Raw genomic sequence first — 14,780 nt, 5'->3', positions numbered from 1 at the left:
AGTTACCAAGCGGGGTTGAGTTCAGGCTCCTGTGTTGGCCTAAGTCTGATGACACGTCAGTTAGATGGGCTTTCTCCACTTCGAAAGGACCATGTGGAGCGGCTGTTGAACGCTGTCCCTGGTTCCCCTGATTCCCTGGAAATGCGACCTCTGGCTGTAAGAGAGGCGTTAGGAAGCATTCCTGGAAAACCAAGGTGCTGCCTTACTGGATGAGTGGAGTCAGACCCTGTATGATCTCCAAAGAGCAAAGCAACGGCTTTGGTTGATTGCTCATAAGAAATTTCTGGGTAGCCTACTGGTTCTAGGTTCATCAAACGACACCTGTATTGGGGACCAAAACTACAGTTTTGAAATTTTAAACCACAAGATAAATTTCATTCAGTAATTAAATATACTAAGGAAAATTTTACTCTCGCACAAATTTTACTCTGTAGGGCTGGCTGCTGTAGTACTTGCAGCTCAAATTAGCAGAGGTGGTCACCAGCCACAGTCCAAGCACATGTAAAAACAACAAAACTCCGGCACAGCCTAGGATGCACCACCTGCTCTGAGCAGGAGGCTGCTGCTGTCTTCAGCAGCTGTGGACAGAACCTGCCTCTGGCCCTTGCCTCCTCCCACGGTTCCAGCCTGTTTTCCCAGGCTTAGAGCTCGGGCTCTTGAGTATCCTTTAAGAAGTTATTGAAGCATGATGGTGCAAAATCAATGTTCAGACGCTGAGGAAACTGTTACTGGTGACGGGTAGGTTTGACATTTGAAAAACCAAAATTGTAAAAAACAGCACCATTAAAAACAGCCTGATAATCTCTTTCACTAAATGGGCTGTATTTAGCCCAGATCCACTACAGGACAGTGTGAATCTGGTTTTGAATTGTCTGGATTTCTCACCTTCCTCTTGTCATATAGGCTGGTCAGTTGCTGTCCTTTTTAGTAAAACAGAGCTTCACCTCCCCCGCACAGTGATGACATGAAGCCTTAGGAAGTGATGCAGCAACCTTGTTGCCAGAAGCCTTCCTCCCAGGGCTGCACGTGGTCCCGTGGCTGCAGGAGTGGAGTGGTGAGGACCCGCAGCAGTGGGAATAGGACCCACCCAGGACTCGGTTTAATACAGCTGTAGGAGGTCTGCTTGGATTTATAAAAATAAGGCAGACAAGAGTTTAAGAAAAAAGAAATCTCCACACTCAATGTGACTATCTTTGGAATTCTTCATTTCATTAAGATTTTTCACAAAATACAAAGCTCAAACATAATTGTCTACATCCCCCACAAAACAGAATCAAATGAGTGGTTAGCACACAAACATAATGATCTTTTTCACTTTTAAAAATATAAATAATAACAACGTCTAGGGTTTTACAGTTTTCTTCTGCATGTGTCTCTTTAAGGCTTTAAATTGCAGACCCTTCGTTAATGAGTCCTTGTACCTGTTGTCAGGACACACCGGCCACAGCAGGAAGGCCACTGTGGGTCCATTCCTGAGGGTGACACACACTGGTCTCTGTTGCCTCAGCCTGTAGAAAACTAATCAAACACCCTCCTGTCAGTTTTGTTTCATCAATTTTCTTTCTATTACAAAGTAATAATAGAAAGGGGTGAGTTCCCAGCAGCATTCAAGCTCTCAGAAGATCAACCATGAAGGGTGAGAAGGAAAAAAACAGGTTCTTTCCTGGATAGAATCTTTTCCTTTTACCAAGAAACTGCCTCCCCCCCACCCCCCACCAAACCCATAGAGTTTAAACAGTGGTTTGTGCTGAAACGTTTTTCAGATTAAATAAAGTGGAAAGAAGGGGCGATCTTTCGGTTGGGTGTTTGAGGAGAGGTTAAAGTGGAGAGGTTAACGCCGGGGGAATACCACGGAAAGCGCACCCCCCAACAGGAGCCGTTTCACTTGTGAGGTCCGGGGGCAGAGCCAGGGCCCCCGCCTTGGGAACGAAATCCGAGGGGAGACTCTCCAGCAGGCACTTGACTTGCTCCTGGCCCAGTTTGATCTTGTCATCTAGCTTCCGCTGCTCAATGAGGAGAGTTGACTTCATTTTCACAAAATGCTGGTAATCCTGGAGTTGTTCCTCTGAGAGGTAATTGGCCAGGATGTCCAACACCAGGCGTTCCCTTCGGTCCAGGTTCTCCTTGAGCTCCCGGGCATCCTCATGCTGCCCTGCCAGGACCTTCCTCTTCTCATTGAGCAAGCTCTGCCGGGGCAAAACAAGCAGATCAGCCAAGGGCAAGGGGACAGAAGGGAAGAGCCAAACTGCCTGCAAAGACACCTTTCATGGGGCTGCAAAATAGCCAAGTTTTTACTGCAGTTGTTACTGTAAATTAAGGAGATTCAATGTTTTTGAAAACATTTATTACCCTGCAGTTGCACACGTATGGTTCTCCAACTTGTAAAGGCATGTGGCAGCTTTAATTTGGGAGATTACCTTAAATTGGCTGGGGTAGTGACTCAACTTTAGGCTTCTACACTTAAAAGCACAATGAATGATTCCTCTATGAGATTCTTAGACTAGTCAAAATCATGGAAACAGAAGGTAGGAGCATGGTGGAGAGTTTCTGGATATACAGTCATATTCCCAAATGCTTACCACCTGGGATTCTACTAATCCTCTTTAAAAATCTATTTGAAAAAAGACATCTTTCCTTTTAATGCACTACTTAGGAGAAATAATTGGGGAATCCCTGAGAGCACTGAGAGAGAGAGAGAGAGAGAGAGAGAGAGAGAGAGAGAGAGAGAGCGCGCGAGCATGCGTGCTGGAGTCAGGAGGAGCCAGAAAGCAAAGGAGTGTCTTGATGGCCAAGCACTTGTCACCTGCAGACGCATGTGTTTGTGGGTGTGTGTGGGTTACGGCAGCGTTTGCCCTCTGACTTCCTTGATTAGTTAGTTCCACGGGAGCAGATCTCTGTTATCAAAGTTATCAAGGAACTTTGTTCACAGGCACATCTCAAGTACCCGGCGAGTGCATGGCGCACACTGGACGCCCAGTGAAGCTGTGAGGTACAGATGAATGGGTGACGGGTGCCCTGCAGCTGTGGAGTTACGTTCATCAAGGTGAACAACACTGGGGGCTGCAGCAGGACTCCTCATATTCTGGCTCTGTCACTTCCGGTCTGTTCTGTGCCTTCCCCGAGACTGCACATAAAGTGTGTGAGCCCACGGCGCCTCCCACAGAGGAAGTACCTGAATTTTATCCAGTATTACTATCACTGTTACCACCTGTCCTCTTCCGCCGAGTAAGGGGCATGGTGAACACACCTGGGTGCATCCTGACCGAGTGAGTGCCTGTGGCCCCTCCAGGTGAACTGCAGATTCTCTGGGGCTCGAGCTCATGTTCCTGTGTCCCCTTATCATCCCCCAAGACTCTGGTGTCCTCTCATTTTTTAAGGTCAACCCCCATTAGAAAGGAAGAAAAGAAGCTCTGGCACCTGTGTTCTTGCTTTCTTAAGCATTCCCTGAGCCTGCAGTGTCAGCATTACGTCTTGGCACGGGACAGGCCTTCTTCTCTGTTTCCCGGTTATCTATATACTCTGGCCGCTCTCCCTGCCCCAAACAGATTGTAATCTTTCTGAGAGAAGGGATCTTGTCTAACTGTACACTCTGTGCACATGGGCTCAGAAGGAAAACCTGTTGAATTGAGTCGCTAGGCCACCTACCCTTTCTTCCTTACTGGCATCTTCACTGAGGCCACTAAGGACGTTCTCCACACGGGCCAGGCGCCCTGACAGGGACAGCAGCAGGTTTACCACCTTGTCCAAGTCCCCGATGAACATCTTGTATTTGTCAAACTCATTGGGCTTGCACAGCTCACTGATCAAAGCCTCCACCTCTTCTCCCAAGGCGTTATTGAGCTTGATGTCCATTAGCAGACTCCCCTTCGCTTCCTGGAGAGTCTCAAGCTTGTGGGTGAGGCTTCCAATCAGCTCGGCCTGTAACCAAGATGTGTAGCAGAGGTTAGTCAACTGGAGAGGGCACTGGAAGGAGCATTCCAGTGTCCCAAACACATCCTGTCTTTTCTTCAAGGCTCAGCTAAAGGCCTCCCACTCTATATGGATGGCCCCCCAAAATTAGGCCACAGTACTCCTTCCTTTCCCCGAATGTCTACAGCTGTCTTTCTTCAAGCCTATTCAGTCCTCACAGGCCAATGCTTGATTATAAATTGCCTCCTAATGTTTTCCAATTGTTTTATGCTGTGTACAGCTCTGACTCCCCAGTTGATTTCATAAATACTTAAAAAAATTTTTTTAAAGACACACTCTCATTTGATCCTCACAACTAAACCATGTCATAGGCAGGTAGGGTAAATATTATTGTTTTATGAATAGTGAAGCCAAGAGCCAAAGAATTATGGGACTTGCCCAAGATCACAGAGCTGGGTTGGATACTAATCACACATACCATTTGTAGAGCAATCACATGCACTGTTGGAGAAACTATCTCATTCTGTCTTCCCAACAGTTTTGAAGTAGATACTATTTTATCCACATACAAAAGGTGAGGAAACTAAGACTCACTGAGGTGAAGTGAGGTCTAAGACACGTGTGCCATTAAGTGGGACTGTCCTGAACGCAAACTGGCCTGACTTTAGGGGCAACCCTTGGACAGTTGTTATATTCACACGAGGCCTCATCAGAATTCAGCTCCTTGTTCTCTCCACTGCACCTACTCTTTCCATTTACCAGGACTATGTGATTTGCCACTTTAGTTTCTACACATATAAAACGGTCACATGAATAGCCAACATATTTTCATTGAAGGACTAAAGTAAAGGTCTTAGTAGTTTCGAGCTTGACTTCACTATATGAAGTGTCTACTACTTCATTGAGGCAAGAGGAATTAAACTCCATGGCTTTTAATTCTTTTATTTTTCTCTTAGCTGAAGGTGGCCAGATGAAAAAAGGACATAATTGTGTGGGCTTAAACCCTATTTTTTTTTATCATTAAAAAGGTTCCAGCTCAAGTGTGTGTGCATGTATGTGTGCGTAACAAACCTGTGTGGCTTCCTTGGAAACTTGGTACAAAAGGGTCATAATTTCCATGTCATTAAATCTTCATTTTAAAGGAAGGGAAAAATAGAAATAATTTTGACTAACAGAATTAAAGGGTACTGATGACTTCTTGTTTTATTTCTTCAACATCAGCCCCAGAGAATACAATAATCACAATGATGAAGGGAAATATTTCTCCATGATCTGCCCATCTTGGAATTGGGCCACCAGAGGTACTTCAATCTAATGTTCTTGAAATGTTTGAGTTCTGGGTGATACTGTACTGTCTTCTCAACCTGCCTAATCCCAGAGGCTGAAGGATGATGAAACAATTCCTATCTGTTATACCCTCTCATCATGGGGTATAATCTTAGATTTCCATAAGCTGTTTTGTTAAGGCAAAGTCAATGTAAAAAAAATTTTAGTAGTGGAGATATGCACATGTATATATACTTGTATGTATGTGTGTGTGTGTGTGTGTGTGTGTGTGTGAGACATTACTCAGCTGAAGAGTCCAAGCCCAGAATAATACAGGTGGGAGAGAGTACTGCTTAGTATTAATTGTTTAATTTTCCTTATAGTTTCCTAGAAAGCTTGTTGTTTTCCAAAAAATAATTCTGACTGCCAGAATTGGTATTTGCCTACAAAATAACCTGCTAGGTCTCTCCAGCAAAACTTCCAGCAGGATGTGCTGAGCTTGCTTTGTGGCATCAGGTCCTGTGATGAGAACAGCAAGGACACTGCGGCGGAAGGCAGTGGAAAAAATAAGCACTGCCGGCTGTCACATCTCCCTATATCCCTCCGAGACAGGGTTAAGACGAGTCAAATGTTGTCATTCCTGTTTTTCAGATAGATGAACGACATTAACATGTCATGAAGTCACGCCAGGACTTTTTAACCTTTTAGCTTACATTTCCTAGGCTTGACATTGTAAGTGTCCCTGCGTGGTGCTTTGCTATAGAAAACCAGGTAATACCCAAATCCCAAGAGGTAGTTAACTGAGCTGCAACGTTCCTCTCACTCCAACCAAAGGAAAAGGCCTTCTCCTTATTCAAGGCTTTGTGATCCATTTCAACCTCACATCTTGAGAAGTATAGTTTCATACAAGCCCTTTAAAGAACTAAATAGTAGAAGAAAGGTATCAGCTTTGTGTTTTTCTTATTCCTGCAAATATGACTCCTTTTGAAACTAACATTGTGTGCCACTTCTGGAAGGAACTCAGAACACTTTTATTAATAATTTAATTAAGCCCTGACTGGGTGGCTCAGTTTGTTAAATCGTGGTCCCATGCACCAAAAGGTTGCAGGTTTGATCCCCAGTCAGGGAGCCTGTGGGAGGCAACTGATTGATGTTTTCCTCTCACATTGATGTTTTTTTCTCCCTCTCCCTTCTTCTCTCTCTAAAATCAATAAAACATATCCTTGGGTGAGCACTGAAAAAATTTAATATCATTGAAATACCTCTCATTATGGCTTTCAGTCACTATTATAGGGGATAGTATGATGATTTTTAAAATTTCAAATGAGCAGAAACCAATAAGAATAAATCTGTCTTCACACATTGGGGTAAGTGGTGAAATGAGGAAATAACTCTTTCTCTGAGTTTCTGCTGAACTTGGCTCCCCAAATTTCGCAGGCTCTTCCAATTAGAGTAAGGTTATGATGTCCTTGAAATGTCCTAGTTCTGGCTTTAATGGTGACAGGTCAGCAGGGCTGAAAGGGCAGCCACCAAGTAAGCACAGTTCAGTGGGTGAGGACAGGCCAGAGAAATTGTTGACACAGCTGAACAGCCATCTGTGATCAGGCTCAGCAGTCTAATCCACGCAGGCCTTCCTCTGTTTCGGTTTTCCAAGACAGCCCTGCTGGGCAGAACCATAAGCCATCAGTGCAGGAGCTGATGTGCACACCAGGCTCCGTGGTATGAGGAAGAACAGAATGAGATGAAAATGCCTAGGAGTGACCCAGGGAGGCTTCTGTGGGAAGGACCAGCACACATTTTGTGGCATTTTGGTTTCTGAAAGTTATTTGCTGGGGTGTAATGTGATATATCAACAGCTCGGCCATATGTGCTAATGCAAATATACAGAGCAGTCAGTTCAGTCACTTCTGGCCAAATGTTGCATATTTGGATGGTATTTGAATTTTTTATTTTACCAAGCCTTTAAAATATGGAAATTTAGACTTTAAAATGCAGTTGAGAGGGATCCGAGTAGCTGAAGGCAACAAGGGAAAGTCGGCTGTACTAAATAGCCATTTGTTTGCCAGGCAGATCTCTTCCCCCCAAAACTACCAACTTCTGCCTGCAGAATTTACTGGGGAGAGGGGAGATATTTTGGGTGGGCATTAAAAAAAATAACATACTAGCCCCTAGGGAGCTACTTAATTAGCAAAGTTACTGACATTTATCCACTTCTCATCTGGGATAAACTTAACTCGACCTGTGCGAGATGCTCTTTATAAAAGGGTTGTTTCTCTCCACACAGTTTCGCAGCTCCTCACTTGCACCTCACCACGTGCATGCAGCAGTCCTGCTGGGCCCTACACAGTCTCGCTGGTCCAGGCCAGACACAGACCGGGAGTCAGGAGGCAGGCTCTGACAGAAAACTTACCATCAGGCAAGTCAGTTGACCTTTTGTATCTGAGATTTCTTACCATAGCAAGGGGATAATAATACCTGCCTAAAACTAATAATAATGTTTAAATACTGAGCTCCTTCTCTGTGCCAGGCGCTATTACTTAATGCACTTAAGTGCATTACTATTCAATTGCCACTTACAACCTGATGGGATAGATCCTATTATTATCCTGGTTTTACTGATGAGGAAAGTGAGGTTATTTAACTTGCCCAAGCTCATGTGGCTAGAAAGTGCCCAAACTCATGTGGCTAGAAAGCCAGGATTAAACCCAGATCAGCTGGCTCATGCATTCAGGCTTCTAATCATTCCATTAGGACATTATGAAGCTTGCACTGGCTGGCATGGCTCAGTGGATTAGGTGCTGGCCTAAGAACTGAAAGGTTACTGGTTCAATTCCCAGTCAGGGCACACACCTCGGCTGTGGGCCCCGGACCCCAGGTTGGTCATGCAAGCGGCAGCCGATTGATGTTTCTCTCCTTCACTTTCTCCCTCCCTTCCTTTACCTCTAAAAATAAAGAATATTATGTAGCTCAAGCAAAAATAAAGCTAATACAAGCACTTTGGGAAATATAAAAGTATCATACCTAGTCCAATTATTATTTTTGTGTGTGCTATCATTAAGATTAGGCAACAATTTGAAGAGCACACATTATTACTTTCAGATAGAGGCCTCTAGGGGAATACTCGACTTCTCCCCACCCACTAGCTTTACTTTCCCTTCTGAGAACTTGTGCGGACAGTGTTGCCAATAATGTCACTAGGAACACAGCTGGCCTCTGCTCATGGACTGTCTTCCCCTCAAACGACTAATTCAGGACTCCTAGCCCCGTGGCTGGGGTGTAGGGGTGGCGTGGAATTCAGGCCCCTGCCAGGAAACACTAGGATGGATGCAGGCAGCAGCCCACGGCCGTTTTCTTGGCTGACTTCCGCCCACAGGAGTCAGGGGCCGTTTCTGTCCCAATGACAGAAACTGAGCCAAACCTCTGTCTCAGGTGGCGTGACCTGATCAAAGCAGAAAGGTCATGGGGGACCTGACTGCCATGTCACATATCCTCCAGTACATTCTGTGTCAAGAATGGTTCTTGACCATTTTCTCTCAGGCAGGCTTGCAACCAGAAAGTTGTCATATTTACTTAGTATGGTCTCTTGGCATCAGGAATTTTTGATACACAAGAAACAAACAGTATTTCTTTAAACTCCACTAAGTTCACCCTCCTCCCTCCCGAAATGATCTTCCTGTTTTTCCTGTTTCCGTCCTGACAGGCACCTTGACCAGAACTCGGCCGGCGTCCTTGACTCTCCTCTCTCCCATGCCCCACATCCAATCTGTTACCTGGTCTATTAATTTTACCTCTTCGTTTTAATCCTTCTGTTTCTCACTGCTTCCACTGCATTGCCCTTAGACCCATGTGGTCATTCTCCTGGATGGTGTGACGCCCTCCCTGCGACCCTCCCCTCCTCTTGTCTTACTCCACACTCAACTGTTGGAGAGACCTTTCTACAAGGCAAATCCACCCCCTCGCCCTGCTGATAAACCTGGGGAGGAGGCGACCCGCGTTGCTGGCCCGCTGGCCGAGATGCATAAACCCACCACACCTCTCTCTCCACTTGCTGCAGCCACCACCCTGGATTCTGAAGGGGGCTCTATGAAGTGAAGTGTGGCAGGGCTATGGGGAGGGGGGCCAAATGGAAGTGGACCCAGAGTGGGAGTGAGTTTCTGGTTTTCCCCGCCTTTTGCATTCCAGCTCTGACCTGAGAATAGTCCCAAGGCAGAACCACACAGACAGTGTGGCAGCAAAAACTCGGAGAAAAGCCCTGCCTTTAACAGCAGAGGACGAGAGAAAGGGGCCTCTGTGAGCTCAAGAGAGTGGGGGATCCTGGTTTTAACCCTCCCTTCTCTCTTTTTCACCCTGCCACCCCACAGGTGACGCCACTTAAACAGCATTGCAGTGTGCAGGGGCGGCTCTGACATTTCAAACCCCAAGAGAAAACTCTTCTTTCTGATCAGAGGAACTGGGGAAAGGACCTGTGGTCCAAAGGGTTTGAGGGGAATCCTCAGTATCTTTTCTCTTTTACTGAGGGCAGCCCCAGCCGTGCAGCACTGCACAGGCTGCTGCAACCACAAGAACTCGTCTTTCTAGCCAGATGCTCAGGAAAAGGGGCTGCTGGGAACCAGAGAGTGTGGGGAAAATACGTGCTGATCAGGAGAGAGCTGGAAAAGAGCCCCTAATTTTGTGTATGAACTGACATAAGTCCTAGGCTCGCCCTCAAGCTGCACGTGTGTGGGACAGACTCAAAGTGGCACAGCAAAGGCTGAGAACTGACCACGAAGGAAGCAACTACCCGAGTCCCAGACGAATCCCTGAGCAGCTCGCCTGTGGGGCGCAGTGATGCCTCTGAAAACTGAACTGCCCCCCAGAGCGGGGATGCAACCTGTAGTCAACATTTCCCAAGGGATTTTAAGAGAACCCTGAGTCTCACAACATAATACTGAAAACGTATCAGAATACAATACAAAATTACCCACGATCAAAAGAACCAATGTTGAAGTTATTACCAAAGCCTTTAAAATAGCCTTTATACTTCATGGTACAAGTAAACACTCTTGAAATGAAAAGACAGATGTTCTGAGCAAAAAAAATAGATACTATAAAAAAAACTAACTAAATAGAAATTTTAGTATAGAAAACTGTAATATTTGAAATTAAAAAAAGATCACTGACAGAATGGAGAGAGGTGTCAGTGAACCTGAGGATAGGCCAATCAGAGGAACTGACAGAAAACATATTGAAAAAACAACAACAACCTCCCCCCCCAAAAAAAACAGAGCTTCAGGAACTTGTGGGGCGATATTAAAAGGTCTAACATTTGCATCACTGGAGTCCCCAAAAGAGAAGAAAAAGATTAGTGCACAAAAAATATTTGAAGACATAATGGCTGAAAATTTCCTAAATTTGGCAAAAGACGTACATTTACATCATCGAAAAGCTCAGCAAACCCCAAACAGGATAAACCAGAGAAAATCAGGCCCCTCCATGTCTCAAAATGCTGAAAATCAATGAAAAACATTTTGAAAGTAGCCAAAGAAAAACAACCCATTGCTCATAGGGGGAACTAGTATTTAAATGTGCATTTCTCATCAGAGACCAAGGAAGCAAGAAGAGAGGGGAGCAACAATTATAAAGTACTGAAAGGAACGGGCAACCCAGGATTCCAGTGAAAATATCCTTAAGGAACGACAGAATTCTTAGTTGAAGAAAAACCAATGGGTTGGTCAAAAAGTCCATTTAGTTTTTTCCGTAACAGAAAAGACACATTTTTTATTTTCACTAATAACTTTACTGATTTGGATATTTTGAGTATGTCAGCTGTCTCCCGCTATTGGCTTCTAGTGGGGAGAGGCCAGGGGTGCTGCTCAACATCTTCCAGTGCATAAGGCGGCCCCACAGCAAAGAATTATTTGGCCAAAATGTCAATAGTATCAGGAAACTTCACATACCAGCTTTGACATGTTTGCTCAGTCACAGCATTTCTCCATATACTACACAAATCTTTTTTTTTGCACTTCAGTTGTTTTTACCTTTTTTGAAATAATAAAGCATAATATACTAAAAATGTTGCATATTTCCTTCCACCTTCAATATTAAAATGGCTGCACAAAAATTCACCACTTTTGATAAGTTTTTAAAAAAATGCACACTGATATGACAGCTGTCACAATACAATCTAACAAAATTGTTTTTAAGTCAAAGACAACTAAACTCCACTACAGCCATCATAGAGAAAAAACTAAATGAAATTTTTGGCCAACCCTATAAAAGAAACGTGTCAGCATCAGAACTACTGAAAAAGAAGTGCTAAAGGAAGCTTTGCTGGCTGGAAGGGAGACAGAGCAGAGGGACACTTGGGACTTCACGGATGAAGGAAGAGGAACAGAAATGGGCAGCTGAGAACCATCTGAGTCACTGGTGGTCTCTTGGGGAAAGCCAGTTCTGAGGAACAACGGATCTTTTTGCCTTTTGAAATTTTCCATTAGGTCTCTAAGCCGAAGCCCTTCGCCTTCAGAATTGAGAATCGTGGGCACAGTTCAAGCAGATTTTTGCCAATAGATACGGCAGAGTTCAGCCAAGGAATTGAAAGCTCTGATGTTAAACTGTCTTCAGCTTTTATGTATGTCAGAAGTTCAGACACTGAAAGTGCTTTGTATCTTAAGTAACACTTATACTTACTTGGAATGTTATAATGCATCATCTAGGATACATAAATAGAAAATATGTTAAAGTAGAATTGATATAAAATGCTAATTTCAATTTAACAGACATTAATAAATCAGGCCTTGTTCCCATTGACTCTTAGTGTGTTTCATGCCTAGATATGCACATTAGGGTGTTAATAACTTTAAGTGTTAGGCAACAAATTATTATTTTGCAAAAGTTGGAGGGAGGCTACAGTCTGCCTCAGAACAATCTCAGGGAATGAATACTGACCAAGCATTCATTTTAGAAATCACTGCCAGCAAAGCTTGTACATCAGGAACAGAATTGCACTTGCAACGTTATACTGGACATATTAATAGATGCCTTTGACGTCATTTAAAGCTCCTGTATTTTCTCTTTCCAAGTCCAATATGCAAATGTGAGTGATACTAACAAACATTATACTACACATTCATAAACTTGTAGTTCATTCAAACAAAAAAAGAAACCTCAGAGGTTTCTCCATCGCCACAGGAGAAAATCCGATGCCCTCAGCGTTTCACACACAGCCCCTGGGACCTCCATGACCTTCTGGCTCCCGTGGACCCTCCAGCCTCGTCTCCTGCTGCATGTGGCCCTCCTTTATTTCCTAAACCTGGTCATTTCCAGTGTAATCATTTTGTTGTACATTCTCAAATATCAAGCTACAATGTTTTCCACACCTCTAGGTCTGTCCCCACCCTGCTCCCTCTGTCCTGTGTGCCCCCATCTCCTCTTGTCCTCGCTCATTCGGACCATTGCAGTGCAAAGCATGACAGCATAGGCGTCCGAGCAGTTTGTGCAATGAAGACAGTGTAGGGCTATGGGAAAACACGGCCCACGCTAGAACGCAAGCATTCTCCATAAATGGTACCTAATGTTATTTCCCATAAGGATTAGTCCTCTCTTCCTTCATGTTTTATCTACAAATACTTTGTGCCACACAATCCTCAGATAGAGAGGGTGATAAAAAAGAGGTTAAAAAAATCAAATTCAGGTGGGGAGGACAAAACAAGTAATTTGCAACACCGCTACTGTAAAGCAGGGTGTGTCTACATAAACAAAATAACAACAAACACCCTGTAAAGTGTTCAGTTACAGATGTCATGGCAACTTGGTACCTGTACTGGGGTTTCTATAGCTCCCACTTTTGTGTAAACATAGATAGACCAGAGCAAGGTGGGTTCGCCCCTCTCCAGAGGACCCATGAAGCAGGGACGCTGAGCAGAACTGAGGCAGGGGTGTGCCTGGCGGTGTGTATGGAGCAGGTGTTTCAATGGGAAAACCTTGGGCTGGGAGAGCGTGTGTTACTGCAGTGGCCGCATCAGCATGTCAGCCATGGCGCTGTGAGCCAGCGGAGCAGTAGGAGGCAGGACATCACCGATGGAAATGCTTCTAAATTCCTAAGACTTCCTGCCCCACAATTTCCTGCTCCCAGGGTCTATATCCTGTGGTCTCATTCCAACATATAAACAAAAGGGCTCAGGACACATTCTAGAATAAATGAATGCTCCATCACATAAGCAAGTTTCTCTTAGCATTGGTACCAATGAGAACCACCGACATTCCAGACTCAGCAAGAGGCCAGCCTTAACAAAGAGTCCTTTTTCGGCCCACAGGCCTGAGGCAGCAGGGCTGTAAGCACAGAGGCAGGCAGCCGCTCTGAGGGTGTAGAGCAAGTGGAGTGGCAAGAACTTTCTCCCCTGTGGGCACAGGCGAGCTTAGAGCTATGGGAAGACAGCAGCAGCATGATCATTTAAAAAATGCTTAGCAATTAAAATTCCTATAAGAGTATCGAATGGGAACAACTAAATTCCAATTCTGTGCTTTGAAGCTATTCATTGGAGCATTGCAAAGGGTGCAGGGGAATTTGAAGATTAACATTACCTTGTGTGTAGTGTCTTGTGACCATTGGTCTCTTTCCTTAGTTCCTAGATTTTCTAGTTTTCCTTTTGAGCATGAAACTTGAGATGACAATTACACAGCCCATCAGCGGGTCAGCTCTGAGAACAATGCTGGGGTCCCTGCGTTGGACTAGGAGGCAGGGGACCTCAGTTCTAGTCCCAGCTCTGAGACTTCTAGGACAACTTATCCCCAATAACCTTCACTTTTGTCATTGATAAAAACGAAAAAGACAGGTGAGCTGTGAGGAAATTGTTCAAAGTGCCGTGCAAGTCCAGAGCCCACTGATGGTCTGGGCGAGGTGGGGGATGCAGCAGGGCCCTGCCCTCCTGCCATAAGGGGCCAGCGACCCTGCTAGGCCCTCAGCTATCTTTCTGCAGAGAGCAGAACGCAGGCCCCGATTCCTTACCTTCTTTTCGTTGACATCCACCTGCTCCTCTTCCTCATTCACCTCTTCTGGCATGTCTTTGATTTTGTTCAGCAGTTCAGCCTTGGGAGCAGACATGCTGTAGTAGGCAGGGCAGTTGATCAATATGCCCACTGCTTCCTTATCTTCACTCCTGGGCCACAGAGAACAAAAGTATAGCCACACACAGCACATACCAGAGACTTCATTTCACCACGACTCTCCATTCAGAAATGTGTAAAGAATCCTATTCAACTACTTCCCGGAAATGAGGATGAACTAATTAATACATACTTACTAATGAGTGGTAACCATATATATGTAGGGCTCCCAAATCCAGGCGAACTTGGGATGAAAACGACCAAAGGTAGGATGATAAACGTGGTAAATTTAAGAATGATACTGCCTCCCTATTTCACAGAAAGACAGTGGGGAGCCATGTCTCAATCCCTGGGAATGTATTTTAAAGCCGTTGCACAAATCTCAGATTTTAGGTTATTTCCACCTCTTCCAGGGTCACCCATGGTCTTTCTGATGCACACTATAATTGTTATGTGGACATTTATCAATTTTTCTTCTCACGTAAGCCTACTACCCTATATATGCCTGGGAAATTGGGACTTGC

General features: G+C 44.7%; 1 protein-coding gene across 8 annotated transcripts in view; it reads right to left on the bottom strand.

The window, feature by feature from the left end:
* Nucleotides 1-1,188: 1,188 nt before the first annotated feature.
* Nucleotides 1,189-14,780, bottom strand: part of SHROOM3 (shroom family member 3) — a 276,985-nt gene continuing 263,393 nt past the window's right edge. For all 8 annotated transcript variants that reach the window (XM_045857751.1, XM_045857752.1, XM_045857759.1 and 5 more), the window contains 3 exons: nucleotides 14,159-14,309; nucleotides 3,646-3,918; nucleotides 1,189-2,186 (listed from right to left, as the gene is read on the bottom strand). In XM_045857751.1, coding sequence (XP_045713707.1) covers nucleotides 1,818-2,186; nucleotides 3,646-3,918; nucleotides 14,159-14,309 — 793 coding nt within the window. In that variant the 3' untranslated portion in view covers nucleotides 1,189-1,817. The remainder of the gene's footprint in view (nucleotides 2,187-3,645; nucleotides 3,919-14,158; nucleotides 14,310-14,780) is intronic.

This window comes from Phyllostomus hastatus, unplaced genomic scaffold, assembly GCF_019186645.2.
Source record: "Phyllostomus hastatus isolate PE091 unplaced genomic scaffold, TTU_PhHast_1.1 phas_scaffold_1674, whole genome shotgun sequence".
In the NCBI taxonomy this organism is placed as follows: domain Eukaryota; kingdom Metazoa; phylum Chordata; class Mammalia; order Chiroptera; family Phyllostomidae; genus Phyllostomus; species Phyllostomus hastatus.
The sequence above is the reverse complement of the archived record's forward strand: the minus strand, read 5'-3'. Positions and strand labels throughout refer to the sequence as shown.